The following is a 15,176-nucleotide window of genomic DNA, read 5'->3' as shown; positions in this document are numbered from 1 at the left end:
TGTTCAGCTGGCAGTGTTTTGGTTTTTCTTTTTTCCTCCCTCATCACACGTGGTTTCAATATGATGGATTTGTTTTTCAGGACTTGCTTTTCTACTGTAAGTAAGCCAAGAAGCTCAGGGATGAAAGGGGCTCCCGGGAGAGCCTGAGAGATAGCCAGAGTGACGCATGTATGTAGTGTGAAAGGCTATCTGTGTAATTCTTGCCCAAGTCCTATTCAGTGTTACATCAACGGAAGTCTCAGAAGACTCCTTGTGTCTGATTTAATGTGCCACTTGGATGGAACACCATTCTGAAGCACCTGTGTGCCAGCCTGGCTAATTTTAGATAAGGTTTTGGTTACCCTGTTATAGGCAGTGTTTGTGGATAGATGTCACACATTTGCCACTTCTTTCCTTGCTTAAGCAAAATGAAGCCAAAGATGTTCCTCAAGCATAGCAACTGAAGCATGTGTGCAGCCTTACCGTTTTTAAACTGCATCTGTGTTTATCAGTGTCTCTTGTTTATCCAATCTAGATCAAGATAGAGAAGGAACTTAGCAGCCTCTACAAGAGAATGTTTGAACCTCTCCATGTGCCTCCAGAGCTCTTCCAAAGGCTAACTGGACAATTCTGCAACATTCAGACTTTAAAGACAGGGCAAGCCTATGCAGCAGAAGATAAAACATCGGTTGATGATAGGCTAAGCATCCTGCTGAAGGGGAAGTAGGTTCTATAAAAGCTTGGGGACAGTCTTATGCTTTGTGTGATGGTTGAATAGATTAAAAAATTGTTGAGGTTTTTGTTAGATTTTTTTAATGTTACTGTTTGTAGCATGTTATGGTCTATGACAAAGAGTCTATAGCCAAATAGTCTATAGGTATAGAATATTTTGTGACGCTCTTTTCAGATGACAGTGATGTCTCTTACTGGGAGCGTATTATGTATCCACCTATATGTACAGTGACATGGATTTTAGTGGGAATTATATTTGTATAAAACCAAAGGCAATGTCTTGCAGAACAAGCAAGAGTTTTGTCTGAGTTTTAGATACCTAAGTTATATTCTCAGTGCATTCTCAGTTTTTAAAGTTAAAAAATATTGTGCATGAGGGAAGGAAAAGTATCCCTCCAGTAGACTTTAAAACAGCAGGCCTATTAGAATTGGTTCATTGCACATGTACATGCAAGTAGAAAGGGGCAGGTGCACTGCCCAGAGGCTGACAGAACCCAGGTGAGAAAGGATAAAATATATGCCAGTGGCCAAGCTGTAATCTTGAAACTCACATTAAATTCTGGTCAATATTTTAACCAGTTTCTCTTGACAGTAACAGTGATGTCAGGCTTCATTGTTTTTCTTACTCATTGTCACAAAGCTATGTAGAAGAAGCCTAAATTCTCTTCTGACTGTATAGCATAACTCTACAAAACACCTTTTTCTTGTTGGATAAGAGTGTTTTGAGGATACACGCCATGTTCGTCAAATCTCTGTTTGACTGGCAGCCTGTTATGCTTGGAATCAGTGGAGGTTTAGGCAGAAAACAGGGTAGCTCTGGGTGTGATATTCCAGAAGATGAATGTATTTTTTTTCCTGTTGCATACTGCTTTACTATTGTCAACAATCATATCCAAATTTAGATTAAATTAATCAAACTTCCCTGATTTTAAAATGTTGTTTCATACATTTTTATTTCCAGAATGAAGGTGTCTTATCGAGGGCATTTTCTGCATAATATTTACCCCTGTGCCTTTATAGATTCTCCTGAATTTCGATCAACACAGATGAACCGGGGTGAGAAATTCCAGGTACACTTTGTTTTAAATGTCACTGGCTATGAGCTGATGAGATCATTAAAAAAACCAGAATATAAATTTGATCAACAGTGAACTATTTGACTTGCACAGTTTTGCTGACTTTCTCGTACTGGTGTTTGACAATGAACCATATCAAGAATAACTTTTAAAATTAAATGCCACAAAATAGTATTATGATGGTGTTGACTGAGCAGTCTGACTGTTGCTGTTCTACTCTCTTTTACTGTTTCCAAGTTCATTTTATTTTAAGAGATTGTTCAGGACAAATAATTTAAGAGGTGGCTTTGCTGGACAAAGAGATGATATGAGCAGGTCTCGTCACTGGTTCAAAAACAGAAAAAAAATAATTATTGTAATAATGAAAGACTAAAAGTTCAGGCACTGGTAATTGGAAATTGGTACTTACCAAAGCATATTAATGCTTCTGCCATTTTGCAAGTTGTTAAAGCAGCATAATCTGAAAGTTATCTCAATATTTCGAATAAAAATGTTCATATTAGGGACAATAAGGGTATGTGTCTCTAGCAGTGTAATTATGCTAGTGCATTAAAGGATATATTTTATTATAGCCTTGTGGGGGCGTGTGGAAATACTGTTAGAGAAGTTTGTTTTTTTCCCCATAGAAATGACTATTTTGCTGTGTCTTACTTGATGTTCTTTAGTTAGATGTGTGTAATAATGGCTGGACGGTGGCCGACTGGGTACATCCACACTGATACCCTGGCAGAAGGGGAAGGAGGGGGAGCAATGTAGACTCTAAAATCAGTGATTGAGGTCATATGTTCCAGTCAAATACTAGGCTTAATGCCAGGGGATGCATTCATTTTGCAGCAGCAAGGTGTCCCACAGCACAGCTGCCCTCTTGGCGCAGCCTGTTTTCCCTGTAAGGGACTGAATACGAGTTCATCCCTCTCAAGGGAAAAGGTTCATGCCTCAACTGCTGCCTTCCTTAAAAATGATTGCAATCTGGTGCAAGGCACATCCTTTGCTCGTGAGTTCTGCTCGTTGCTGCCGTATTAATACTGCCACTGCTGCCATTTCAAGAGTACACAGATTCAATCTTAAGGACCCCATCTGCTGGCAATGCTGGTGAATTCTTCCTCAGCCAGTGGGCTTATATTACAGACTGTGAAGTAAAAAAATCCATGGATACATGACAGTTTCCCATTATTTCTTGGACTTTATAGGTTTTTAATTTTTTCAGGAGGTTGTGTTATCCTGTAATAGAAGAGAGCACCTGATTTCTTTGTAGGCGACTGACTTCCCCCTTCAAAACATGCCTTTGGGTATCACCAAGTGGTGTGGGTTTCAGTGTGCCGTTGCCCTCTGATGGCACAGGGGGACAAACCTGGCAGGTCCAGCCTCCCATGAGGGGCTGCAAGCTCCCTTGTAACTATCCATAACTGAATTACCAATAACTGAGCAAACAGAGCCTTGCTTAACTCAACTGCTAGAAAGTGGTACTTGTGGGATCAACAGGGATGACAGCGAAGAGAGAAAGGTGAAAATATTTTTTTTTAATCGATAAAAATTCTTTGATGGAGACCCTTGGATATGATAGAAGTTGCTCCTGCTTGGAGACATAAAATAAACCCAAGCAACATGTAAGCCTATTAGGATTCAAGTAGTGTCATCACCATAGAACTGACTTTATATGTAAATTTCCTCTTACATAAATGCTTTTACAGTTTGGGAACCCATGAGAGATTTTTCTCCTGTTACCTCCCCCCGGGTTTTCTGAAAAACAAACTGACTGCACATATCAGTGAAAAATACAATGATAATAAATATCTGAGATTTTTTTATATTTATAAACACAACATTCTAAGGGATACCAAAAAGTTTTATGGCTTTAACAGTTATTTTAACTGGAGACACAAATGAAATGGCATCACTTATTTTAAAGCATGTTTAAATGTGCTAATCTTAAAACATTTTTAAATGTGCTAATTCTGAGCATGTATTTTTTTTTTCAGGTCACTATTATTGCAGATGATAACTGCAAGTTCCTGTGCTGGTCCAGGGAAAGGCTGACTTATTTTCTAGAGTCTGAGCCATTTCTTTATGAGATCTTCAAGTACCTTATTGGCAAAGATATTACAAATAAACTCTATTCATTGAATGACCCAACCTTAAATGACAAGGTAAGCAATTGGAGTTTTGTTTGGGAATTTTTCTTCCACGCAAAATGTGTGTTTACTTAAATTTTAAATGTTCTTAAAGCACCTTTTTTTAACCTGCTGCTATCAGCTGCTGAATGCACTCTCATGGCCTTTTAGTGCCAAGATGTGAGTCAGTGCAGTGTTTCTGTCAAAAGCAATATTTGTTAAAGTTTGCACAGTCAGGTGCATGAAAGATGAGTAACGGAGATTCAAAACTGATTGGCTAGTGCAAATATTTCTAGTCATCTATTAGACATGATGGCCACTAGCTAAAAAGGTGCTTCTCCCTGGATATCCTTTCTCATTAACAAATGGGTGCCTTTGTACAAAGAAGCTTCAGAGTTTTTTCTTAAAAAAATTTTTACTAGGGGAAACATCTATGTAATACTGATTTCTAGGAAGAATAATTTCAACGTCTTTGAGGGTTGAAAATACAAATAAAAAAAAAGCAAACATTATGTGAATATGATGCAGTTAATTAAAGGAATCATGAAATATGTATAAAATATAAATAAATGTGAATACATATAGAATATTAAGTGGTCTGAATAGAACTCATTCTTTGCCTGTAGAGAGAGTGTGTTTTAGGTGTCCGGGTAAGTGGTCTAGGTGTAGTCATAGATATATTATCTTGTTTTAGTTTCATTTTGTCTCCTTACTTAGTTATGTGACTTTACAAGATTGGGACAGTAACTTGTTTGCTGGTGGTTTTTCAGTTTGGGGTTTTTTTTGTTGTTGTTTGTTTGTTTATTATTCATGTACTGGTTGTAAGGTTCTCATATATAATTTATTTGAAGAATCTTCACCATCATTTGTGGAAGGCTTTATAATTTTATAATACAGTATTTTTGTATTCTATCTGTATTGATTAATTTAGAGCAAAAATCCTTCTCATCAGATTACCTTTAGGTAACTTGTATATAGGTTAAACAGTTACATCTGCAAAGTTGTGAATTTGATTGAAAATTATCCTAAAGGAATGACTGCCACTACTACAGACTTCAACAGGCTTAACTTGTCATGTCTTTATACCTCATTAGACTCTAAGTTTTCTCAATTTTATACTGATTATAGAAAGAGAAAAGAAAGAATTGCAGGGGAGACAGTTTAATAGCAATAATGCACTGCTTAATTTGCTTTTTGATTAATTAAATAGATTACACCATCTTGCAGTCAAATACTCAAAAGTATTTCAGATCACTGCTTTAATTTACTAATGCAGTAAGGCCAAATGGTCTAGCAGAAATATACCATCTGTAAAATGCATCTTATAAAGCATGTGTTAAACCTGCTTTTTTTTTTTTCCAATAGAAAAGACTTACAGGGGAATTTTCTATAATAAAACTCGTATATATGTAGGCAGAAAGTAATTTCTGGTATGGCACCTTGAAGGAATATGTAGCAATGTGCCTCCTATATATGTTAAGAACTGTCTTGGGATACTGCTCTCTCCTGGAGACTGCTGTTCTGCACACTCTTCACCTTGCCTTTTTCCTTTTTCCCTTCATCTTTCCTTTTTCTTCTTTCTGTAAGAAAACACATGAAAGTTCCAGTGCAAAACTAAATTGAAATTGAATAATTAATATGAGGTTTCATACTTGTCAGTGTTCCAATTCCAGTATATTACTGGCATTTTCTGTTTTCATTCCAGTCGATGTACACTGCATAGAATCTTCTGCTCTAGCAAGTTTCTTGGATAATCATAGCTGAGACCAGAGCATCTACTGCAAGGGAATTAGTCATTTTCCATTTTATTTTAATTTACCTGACATTTTTAAAAATAATTCTTTGTTTCTTTCTTTAGGCTTCAAAAAAGATCGATCGACAGCCTAGTCTCTGCTCTCAGCTGTCTGTGATGCAGATGAGAAACAGTATGGCCAGTACCAGTGACAGTGAGGATGGCTTGCAGATGTTTCTTCGTGGGACTTCCTCTGCATCCTCTCTTCGTGAGTGCTCAGAATAGTTTTTGCCAGTTTTGAACACAGCTTGTTTGACCATTAGAGATTATTGTAGAACTCTGTGGGAGCAGACTGTAGCTTTTTTGATGCTGCTGTGCATCAGCTAAATGAAAGGACCTAACTATAGGGCAGTCATAAGATGCATGGGGCTTTGTGTGCTAACTGAAGGTATCTCCTGTAGATACTGGCAAAAACCCCAGCATGTATGGTAATAATTTTTGGCACAGTGTTTATGTGTAGACATAATATGGAATGTTTATAGTAGTGGGGCAAAACTGAATGTACAGTGCCTATCACAGTAGTAGATTCTTTATTCTGTGACTGGTGCTTGTAGAAATTAAAAACCTTAACAAAACATTACCCCTCGGCAACTCGATGTTCTGCATTTTCTCCTGAGATAGCTTGTATTGGCAGGGTCTTGACAAATGTGGTGTACAACCAATATTTTGATGTCACCTGGAAAATCTCCAGATATCATGTCAGGCTCTCCTCTCCTGTGCTTTGTATGACAGGAGTAGTAGAGAACAGATGAAAAGAGGTCTGACTTTTTTGCTTCTACTCTTGGAATTTGTTTCTTTATAGAAACATTCTAAACGATTCTTTCTAGGCTTTTACTGTTGTTTTTACTGTTTTACTCTGAATCTAAACTTCAACACTAACCTTAACTCTAAAAGCAGCTTTTGAACAAAAAAAAACAAAGGATGTTCAAGTTTCTCATTTGGCATAAACTGTTAGTTTAACAGAATTTAAAAGGATCATATAAGATTATTTCTTTTAATTTGGGAAATATTATTCTTTAGTGATTAGAATTCAAATATATGAGGGGAAAAATCATTGCCAGCAACTGTTCTTTGTTATGGTCAAAGTCTCTGCTATAAAGAGAAAGCGTTTGCAAATATTTGCACTTTACTGTTTAATTTTCTGTTTTCCATTGTGTTCCTCACAGTTCTCATCCAGGAACTCCTTCAGACTTGGAGGGCCTATCTGTTTTTACTCCTTAACATTGGTATAGTCTGCATGCCCAGATAGAAGGAAGCAAAAGCCCTGCGAGTGTTTCACCCTACTAGAACATCAAGGGTGACAACCTGGGATATAGTTTGATGAAAATTCTGGTGTTGTTTTCCTTTTCTCCTCTGTTCTGTGCAAAGACATTTAGAATCACAGAACAGTTGAGGTTGTAAGGAACCTCTGGAGGTTGTCTAGTCCAACCTCACGTTCAAAGCAAGATCACCTAGAGCAGGGCTATGTCCAGTTAAGCTTTGTATATTTCCAAGGTGGAAGATTTCACAGCCTCCCAGGGCAACCAATTCCAGGGCTTTACCCCCCTCATGGTGAAAAAGATTTCCCTTATTGCAGCTCATAGTTGTTGTCCTTTGTTCTTTAGTGCATGTCTCCAAGAAGAGTCTGGCTCTCTCTTCTTTATACCCTTCCACTAAGTAGCTGAAGACAACAGTCAGATCCCCTGAGAGCCTTCTGTTCCTAAGGCTGAACACACCTTGCTCTCGCAGCCTCTCTCCATGTACATCACCTGCTCCAGCCTCTGACCGTCTTGGTTGCTCTCCACTGCACTTGCCTCCAGTATGTCCATGTCTTTCTTGTACAGGGAGGTGCAAAACTGGACACAGCACTCCAGATCCTGTCTCAGAAGTGCCACATAGAGAGAATTAATTTCTTTCATTGATCTACTGACTATGCTCTTGCTTATATGGCTCAATATATGCTGCTAATATGGCCCGATATATGGATGGCATTCATGACTGCAGGGGCACTCTGCTGACTCATATTCCATTTTGTGTCTGCCAGGACCCCCGGGTCTGTTTCTGCAAAGCTGCTTTTCCAACCACTTGGTGCCTAGGCTGTAATGCTGTGTAGGTTTGTTGTGTCCCAGGTGCAGGGATTTGTCTTTCTTGAACTTCTTGTAGTTTGTCAGTTTTTTTTCCTCCAGTCTCTGATGGTCTGTTCTGACTTGCTGCCCTCCCCTCTGGCCTGCAGTTTCCCTCACTACTTGGCTGTGAACTCGGGGGGAGTGCATTCCATCCCATCACCCAGGTCATTAATATATTAAATATTACAGGCCTTGGCACTGCCCTTGAGGGGTAACTAACTACCTGACAGCTGGATTTTGTACTGCTGTTCACCACCCTGTGAACTCGGTAGTCCAGCAGATTATTCACGCAAGCTGCAGTCCATGTATCCAGTTTGTTTCTTACCTGTTTGTCTGGAAGGATTCTGTTGCAGACTGGGAAGGGCTCTGCTATCATCCAGGTAAACATCATCCACTGCACTCCATTTCTTCACAGAGGTAATCTCACCACCTAAGTGGTCAGAGTGGTCAGATGCAATCTGCCCATGGTACACCCACTCTGGCTCTTCCCAGTCACTTTCCCATCCTTTATGTTCTTGGACATGGCTTCTAGGAAGACAAGCTCCATAATCTTCCTGGGAACTGAGGTTAGGCTGATAGGCCAGTTGTTCCCTGTGTGCTCCTCCTTGCCCTTCATTAAAATGTCTGTGATGTTGGCCTTTTTCTGCCTCCCCTGACTGCCATCATCTTTCCAAGGTGGTCTTGCAATTGCATCAGCCAACACTTGGCACCTTTGGATGCAGCCCATGCGGTTCCACAGTCCTGTGTTTGTCCTGTTGACTTAAATAGTCCCTAACTCACTCTGGCTTTTTTGTAAGTCAGGCATCCCTCTCCCAGTTTCTACCACTAGACTCAGAGACCTGGGTGGCCTCAGGAGAAACTTGTGAAGTAAAAAAAAAAAAAAAATTTAATATCTTAGAATTTTTCATGTCTCTGAGTCCTGTGCATCACTGAGCTGTGGCCTTGCAGTTTCACTGCTCTGTCATTTGTTGCTGGTGTATTTGTAGAAGCCTTTTTTATTGCTGTTCATGAGATCCAGATCTAGCTGAGCTTTGGCTTTCCTAATTTCATCACTGCATGCTTGGGTCATGGTTCTGTATTCCCCCCAAGCAGCTCATGCCTGCTTTCACTTAGGGTGTGTGTTTGACCTCTGTCAGGACTTTCCTGTCCATCTATGCCAGCCTTCTACCACGCTTGCTCAACCTTCTGTGCACTGGAACAGACTGTCCTTGTATTTTGAGGAAGGTGTCCTTGAAGATCTGTCCTTGGGTCCTTTTGCCTTTGCAGGCCATGTCCCATGGGTTCCTGCCAAGTAAAACTCTGAGCAAGCCAGAGTCCCCTGTCCTGTAGGGTTATACTTCTACTATTTGTCTTGCACACCACTCAGTATCTTAAACTCCACCAGTTCCTGGACACTGCAGCCAAGATTGCCATCAGCTTTCAGCTCCCTGATGAGTTCTTCCTTGTTCATCAGTGACAGGTCCAGCAGAGTGCCTTCCCTAGTTGACTCAGCGATCACTTCTGTGAAGAAATTTTCTGCTACGTTCCAGAAATCTCCTGGACTGCTGGCTCCCAGCCCTGTTGCCTTGCCACCAGACACTGGGGTGGTTAAAGTTCCCCATAAGTACCAAAGCCTGTGATCCGGTTGTCGAAAGAAGGCTTCCATCTACTTGCTCTTCCTGATCAGTCAGCCTGTAGCAGCTACCTGCCATGGAGTCTCTTGTGTTGGTCTGTTCTTTACCCACAAACTCTCGAGTGGCTTTTCACCTGTTCCACACACAGCAAAATTCCATGAAATTGAAGCCACTCCTTTGCATAGAGAGACCCTTGGATGAATTTGTGCACTCAGAAGCCTGAAAGAAACAGTAAAACTGTGTTTGTGCAATTAGTTAGAATTAAAATGTCTCTTTCAGGCTTAACAGCAAAACACATCACTATTTCAGCTTTGGGAGAAAGTAGTTAAAATGCATGACATGTTCAGCTGTAATTAGGTAAATCCCCAAGATGCATTAGTGCTTAGCACATACTTGATAAATACAGTTTTCTCTGTTGTATTTTCCTTGGTTTGTGTACCTTTTTTTTGGTGTACAGGGTATACTTCCCCCAAAAGAGGGGTTTAAATGTCTTTTATGTTCTGAACTCGCTCAGTTCAATTGAGGCAGCAGCCTCCTGAGTCCAATACTTTCCCTTACTTTTGGGGAGGCAGAGGAGTTGCCCATACAGCAGTGCAATATACATCTCAGGAAATATTGTCACTTATATCTTCTCTGCATTTTTATTTTATATTTCTGACTTCTGTAAAAGGTTGATAAAAATTCATGATGCAAGTTTATTTATCGCCTTGAGCTGTAATGCTTCAATCTTTGTTTTTGCCAAGATAGCTTGTTAGTTATTGCTGGGCACTGTCACTGCAAGTGATGGGGTTGCTACCAAGGTGAGCTCTGCTTAAAGATTTGTATTCAATGTGGATTGTGGCCATGTATGCACTTTTTCTCAGATCACAGGGAAAACCAAACAAAAAAGCTGCCATTTACCTTACCTCTGTTGTTTTCAAAAACCTTCTCCTGGGTGCTCTCAATACAGCAGTCGGGGTTTTTTTGTCTGATATTTTTTTTTTTTATTTTTTTTTTTTTTAGATTCAGTATAAGGCACATGCTGAGGGTTACAGTCCTAGTGCTGTTCCCTTGGTCTCCCTTCTACAATCATACACTTGTTTATTTAAAACAAACAAACACAATCCAAAATCCTCAGAAGATTTTGTGAGAAACATTTGGAAATTACAAACTTTTTCTTTTGTACAGGAGCTCTACAGGAATACTGTTTTGTCTACACAACAATCACCTAGCAATGACAAAAGCTTCCCATTACAAGTATGATATTTTACTAGTGCAGTACAAATAAGTTTTCTTCTCCTTATTTCCATATTCTTGAAAAACAAGCATTTATGTTTTTGTATAATCCCAACTTCTAAAGTTATTCTTTTATCAGTGCTACAAACAATAGGCTTTGGCTCATTTTCTCAGGAAATTGATATAAAGCTATTCTCAAAGTGTTTAGTAGTGAAAGGATTAAAAATACTCATTAGTAGGTCCCAAACTATGATTAGTAACAAAACTGTTTTGAATTTAATTAACTAAGAAACCCAACTAACTGTTTGCTTTTATATTAAGGAAATAACCAACAAGAGTTCTATAATGCTTACGGAGTGAGTCGTTTGCAGCATGATGTTTTCTGTTGATAACATCACATTAACTCAGCAGGCATCCTCAAAAAGGTATTAAAGTGGGATTTTTTTATCATGTGACACTTGTGCTTGACATCCATGATCCATCTGTATGTAACTCATTAGTAAGTGAAATAGATGTATCTTTTTCCAAAATTTGGGTTAAACAAAAATAGTTCAACCTGATCACAAGCATAATTTCACTTGACTTTCAGTCCTTTAAAAATATTTTGGTATTAGTTTCTATTCCATGATTCTATTGCTTGGTAGTCATTCACATACTTACTAATGATACAGTCTCTTTCTGGAGAGACTTAGTTTGAATAGTTCAGATTTACTGGTCTACGAATCTGTATTTGCTAACTTCTAAGCAGGAATGTAGAAAGGTTTTTTGGTAATGCTTTTAGTGGTATTATCAAATTATATGCTCCTTACGTTATACCGAGCTTGTGGTTAAAAGCAGGGCTTGGTTTCATGGAAATTCTAATATGTATTTTGACTTAGGCCCTCAAGAAAGGGCAACAGAATGTAGTGGATGGAAGGTCTGACTCAGTCACTTGAACATCTGTCCAACACTGGATAGAAGCATCAGTAGACAGTTGTGTATTTAGAGCAAATAAGAGCATGTCTTTGAAACAAACAGGATGAGAGAATTAAATCTTATATCTTATTAAACAGACTTATGGCTTCTTATTTCTGATTTCTGGAGAGAACTAAGTACTTCTAAATAAAAGAAAACCATTCTAAAAATAGTAATAAACTATACTCTAAAAAGAAAAAAAAGAAAAAAAAAAACTGAAACTAACTCAGCATTGTCAGGCACACTTTTACCTTTGAGTGTAATTTGTTGATGTCTCCCTAAAAAGTCTGTTTTATATCCAAGTGTACCCAGAAACTTTGGATGTAGTTATCCTTTGCTTAGGCGATAAAAACCCATCTGTGTGAAAAGAAGTGTTTAACAATTCCAGTACTTAAAAATGTGTTTGAGTAACTATGTATCATGGCAGTTTAAGTAATTTTTAAATGTCAAAAGAAAATGCTAATAAATTTTTAACATAAAAACTTCCAAAAAGCTAATTCCAAACAGTGTCTTTGTGAATGTGATTTAAAAATGCAGTTATACAATAACCCGCTGATCTTGCCTGTAGCTGTATTTTGTTCTCTGTGTATAACACATACATTGCAAACAAGTCCTTCCTCATAAATAGACTTCCTTAACACAGCACTTTACTGTATATGTGATAAACTTTTTTAAAAACAAGACTGTACTATGGCTCTCAATATTTTTTTTTCAAGAATATTTGAATTTTTAGCTTCTATGCTAACAGCGATCCTGCTGACGGACTGTCTTATGCTCTTTTCTTCTCAAATGGTATTTTGAAGTTTTCCATAATCTTTTTGATCATCATATCCTAGCTGTTTACAGCCTTGTATCATTGTAGTGGTCTAACTCTAGAAGAGGGTACTGAGAGAAAAACATGTCCAAGTGCAGATGCAATTTCAGAGTGAACAATGGAAAACAAAACTGTTCAGCCGATGTCAAAGAGGTTCTTTGGTTTGACCCTCATGCTGAAAATTTAACTGCAATAGAGGTAGTTTGCAGTGGTAACTTGCACAAAAACTCCATTTAATGTCTTGTCACTTATAGCTGTGGTGTGCGCTCTGCTCTGGCAGACAAGCTGCTGCTTTTCTAAAAGGTAGTTTTGTTGCAGTGAAATCATCATCAGTCAAAAGTTATGTGGCTTTTACCTGTTAATCTTGTTTTCTCTGTGTTTGTTTATGGGGGTATAAATCATCTATAAGTTTTATATTACTATGCTGTGTTAAAATTATGAAGCTGTGTCAGGGGAGGTTTAGGTTGGACAGTAGGTAAACGTTCTTCACCCAGAGGGTGTTTGGGCACTGTAGCAGGTTCCCCAGAGAAGTGGTCACAGCACCAAACCTGGCAGAGTTCAAGAAGTATTTAGACAATGCTCTCAGGCACGTGGTAGGATTCTTGGGGGTGTCCTGTGCAGGGCCAGGAGCTGGACTTTGATCCTATTGGGTCCCTTGCAACTCAGGATATTCTATGATTTTATGCTTTAACAGCAAAGTTAGGGCTTGTGTCATGTGCCCACCTGAGGTTTGCCCAATACGCTGAGGAATTTTTGCCCAGCCAAGCAGGTGTGCAAATGTACCCACCTTTTGTGCTTAGGGCAGCCATCCATGTTGCTGTAATCGAATGGAGTCGAGTTAGTGGGTGAGTGTCATGGTGGGAGAATGACCACCAGGGGCACAAGTGGTGGGCACCTTGCTCGGTCAGGGTTTGCACTGAATTTGGGGAGAATACCGTGTCTGTGGTTAACAACAGGGTTTGAACCTTAGAGATGTTGCTGGTTCATAGCAGTGTGGGTGTCCCATGTCTAAAATTTCCTGGCGCCTATGGCGAGGTAACAAGAAAACCTTCGCTTATAAAATCCTCTCATGAGGCAACTAGGTCGGGATCATCAGATTGTGTACAATTTGTCACAAATAGGCATACCTAGCAGGCATGTGTTGTTAAACTAATCGGTAATTTCTTTGTAACTGTGACAGGCCCAGGCCGAACATCTCCCTACCTGAGAACTTCAGCAAAGATGAAGCCAATAGAAGAAAGTGTTGAAGATGATGTTTTTGAAGCACCATCTACTGATAAGTTTGAACTCCAGCGGCTGCCTTAAACAGATGTATCCTCAGGTGTATCAGAGCTTGCACAAAGCTCTGGTGCAAAAGGAAGAAGTTGAATTTGGGAGGAATCTGAAAGCTAAACCCATTCTCCATGTTTGAATTTACCACAGCATATGCCAGTGGCTTCTAGATGGAAATATCACATTTTATTTTACTTCTAAATAAAATAAATAAAACTTGTATGGCTTTTTGTTTTCTTGACATGGGTTGTTGCTTTATTCCTACTTTGACTCTTGACATTATAAATTTAGTATTAAGTTGCTGACTAGACTGAAATTTCTAGACTTCTTTGGTGAAGAATATCCCCAGTTTCATTTCCTTAAGTTTCTTCAAAGCCTGTATCTTACTGGTTTTGGTGAGATATTTTGAAACTCTGTTTACAAAGCCATTTGCTGTTACCTATCATCATTGTTGTGAGAGTCTCATGAAAACTACACACTGTCTTCTGCCTCTAAATTTTTTGGTAAATATTAGCTTTTAATTCTAGTGTTTCCCAGCCTGACTGCTTGACTCTATAATTGACTCTACAGTTGTAATAATTGTAATAATGACTTCAATTTTAGTTTTTCTTGGCTAAAGATTTAAATTTAATGTTGCCTTTTCAAACTTTAATTTTTCTTCCTTAGACAACTGTATTACACTGAAGTCCATGCTTTCCCTTAGTCTTATCTATGGACTGATTGAGCTATTCTGAATTAACCTTCCCACAAAGTGATGCATAAATGATACTTGATGTAGGAAATTCCCTTTGAACCTCAAAACTGGGTAGCTGCAAGTACAGTAAAACACAGTCTTATAAAGGGAGGCATTGGGAAGCTTTTTATAAGAGGCCCTTGTAGCAGTCCTGTCTGTGATAGGTGTAGGCATGTAGATGATAACTGTACTACTTTGCTTTGACAATTCTTGACAATTGTTGTGCAACAAATAGTATATTTTAACTAAATATAACAGAAAATAGCTACTGTTCCAATTATTGAATTGCCCAAACCTCATAAGTAGAATAATAGAAGTTTGGTGTGAACTCTCCAGCAATTAGAAGTGTCAGTCTGGGTTTTTCTGGTTTGTGTCATTCCATTTTAGTTCTAAAGTTTATCCTGGCAGAACATCTTTGAAACAGCCTGCATCCAAGATATATAACCCACTTATTCCCTCCTTAAAAGCTCATGCAATATCAAAATGCACATTAAGCAATTGGAAGTTTGAACTATGTTGTCACCATTCCTGCTTCTGTGAATTTAAATCTAGTGTTCAATATTGCATCATTATGTCTTGTGGTTGCATCAGTTTTGTGTTATTAAACATGGCACACAGAGCTGAGATGTACTTACTAATCTGTGAAAGTATATGTAAAATATCTGTAGACTACACATATGCAAAAGACAGCACAGTGACTTCTGTTGGAGGTGCTGTAGTAAAGAGCATTGTTAGTTCAGTATCTCAGGGACAGTGGCCATATCTCTGAGGTTGTCTTTT

General features: G+C 38.6%; 1 protein-coding gene across 7 annotated transcripts in view; it reads left to right on the top strand.

The window, feature by feature from the left end:
• The window catches only part of BVES (blood vessel epicardial substance), a 49,712-nt gene extending 35,829 nt beyond the window's left edge, over positions 1 to 13,883 (top strand). For 6 of the 7 annotated variants that reach the window (XM_039379795.1, XM_039379793.1, XM_039379792.1 and 3 more), the window contains exons 4-8: positions 515 to 702; positions 1,673 to 1,781; positions 3,767 to 3,934; positions 5,757 to 5,898; positions 13,572 to 13,883. In XM_039379795.1, coding sequence (XP_039235729.1) covers positions 515 to 702; positions 1,673 to 1,781; positions 3,767 to 3,934; positions 5,757 to 5,898; positions 13,572 to 13,696 — 732 coding nt within the window. In that variant the 3' untranslated portion in view covers positions 13,697 to 13,883. Of the gene's footprint in view, positions 1 to 514; positions 703 to 1,672; positions 1,782 to 3,766; positions 3,935 to 5,756; positions 5,899 to 10,944; positions 11,049 to 13,571 lie in introns of all 7 variants that reach the window. The other variant, XM_039379797.1, reaches the window with a different exon arrangement.
• Positions 13,884 to 15,176: the final 1,293 nt, after the last annotated feature.

The sequence above is a fragment of the Pipra filicauda genome, unplaced genomic scaffold, assembly GCF_003945595.2.
Source record: "Pipra filicauda isolate LSUMZ 115617 unplaced genomic scaffold, ASM394559v2 scaffold176_size3548034_pilon, whole genome shotgun sequence".
Classification (NCBI taxonomy): Eukaryota; Metazoa; Chordata; class Aves; order Passeriformes; family Pipridae; genus Pipra; species Pipra filicauda.
The sequence above is the reverse complement of the archived record's forward strand: the minus strand, read 5'-3'. Positions and strand labels throughout refer to the sequence as shown.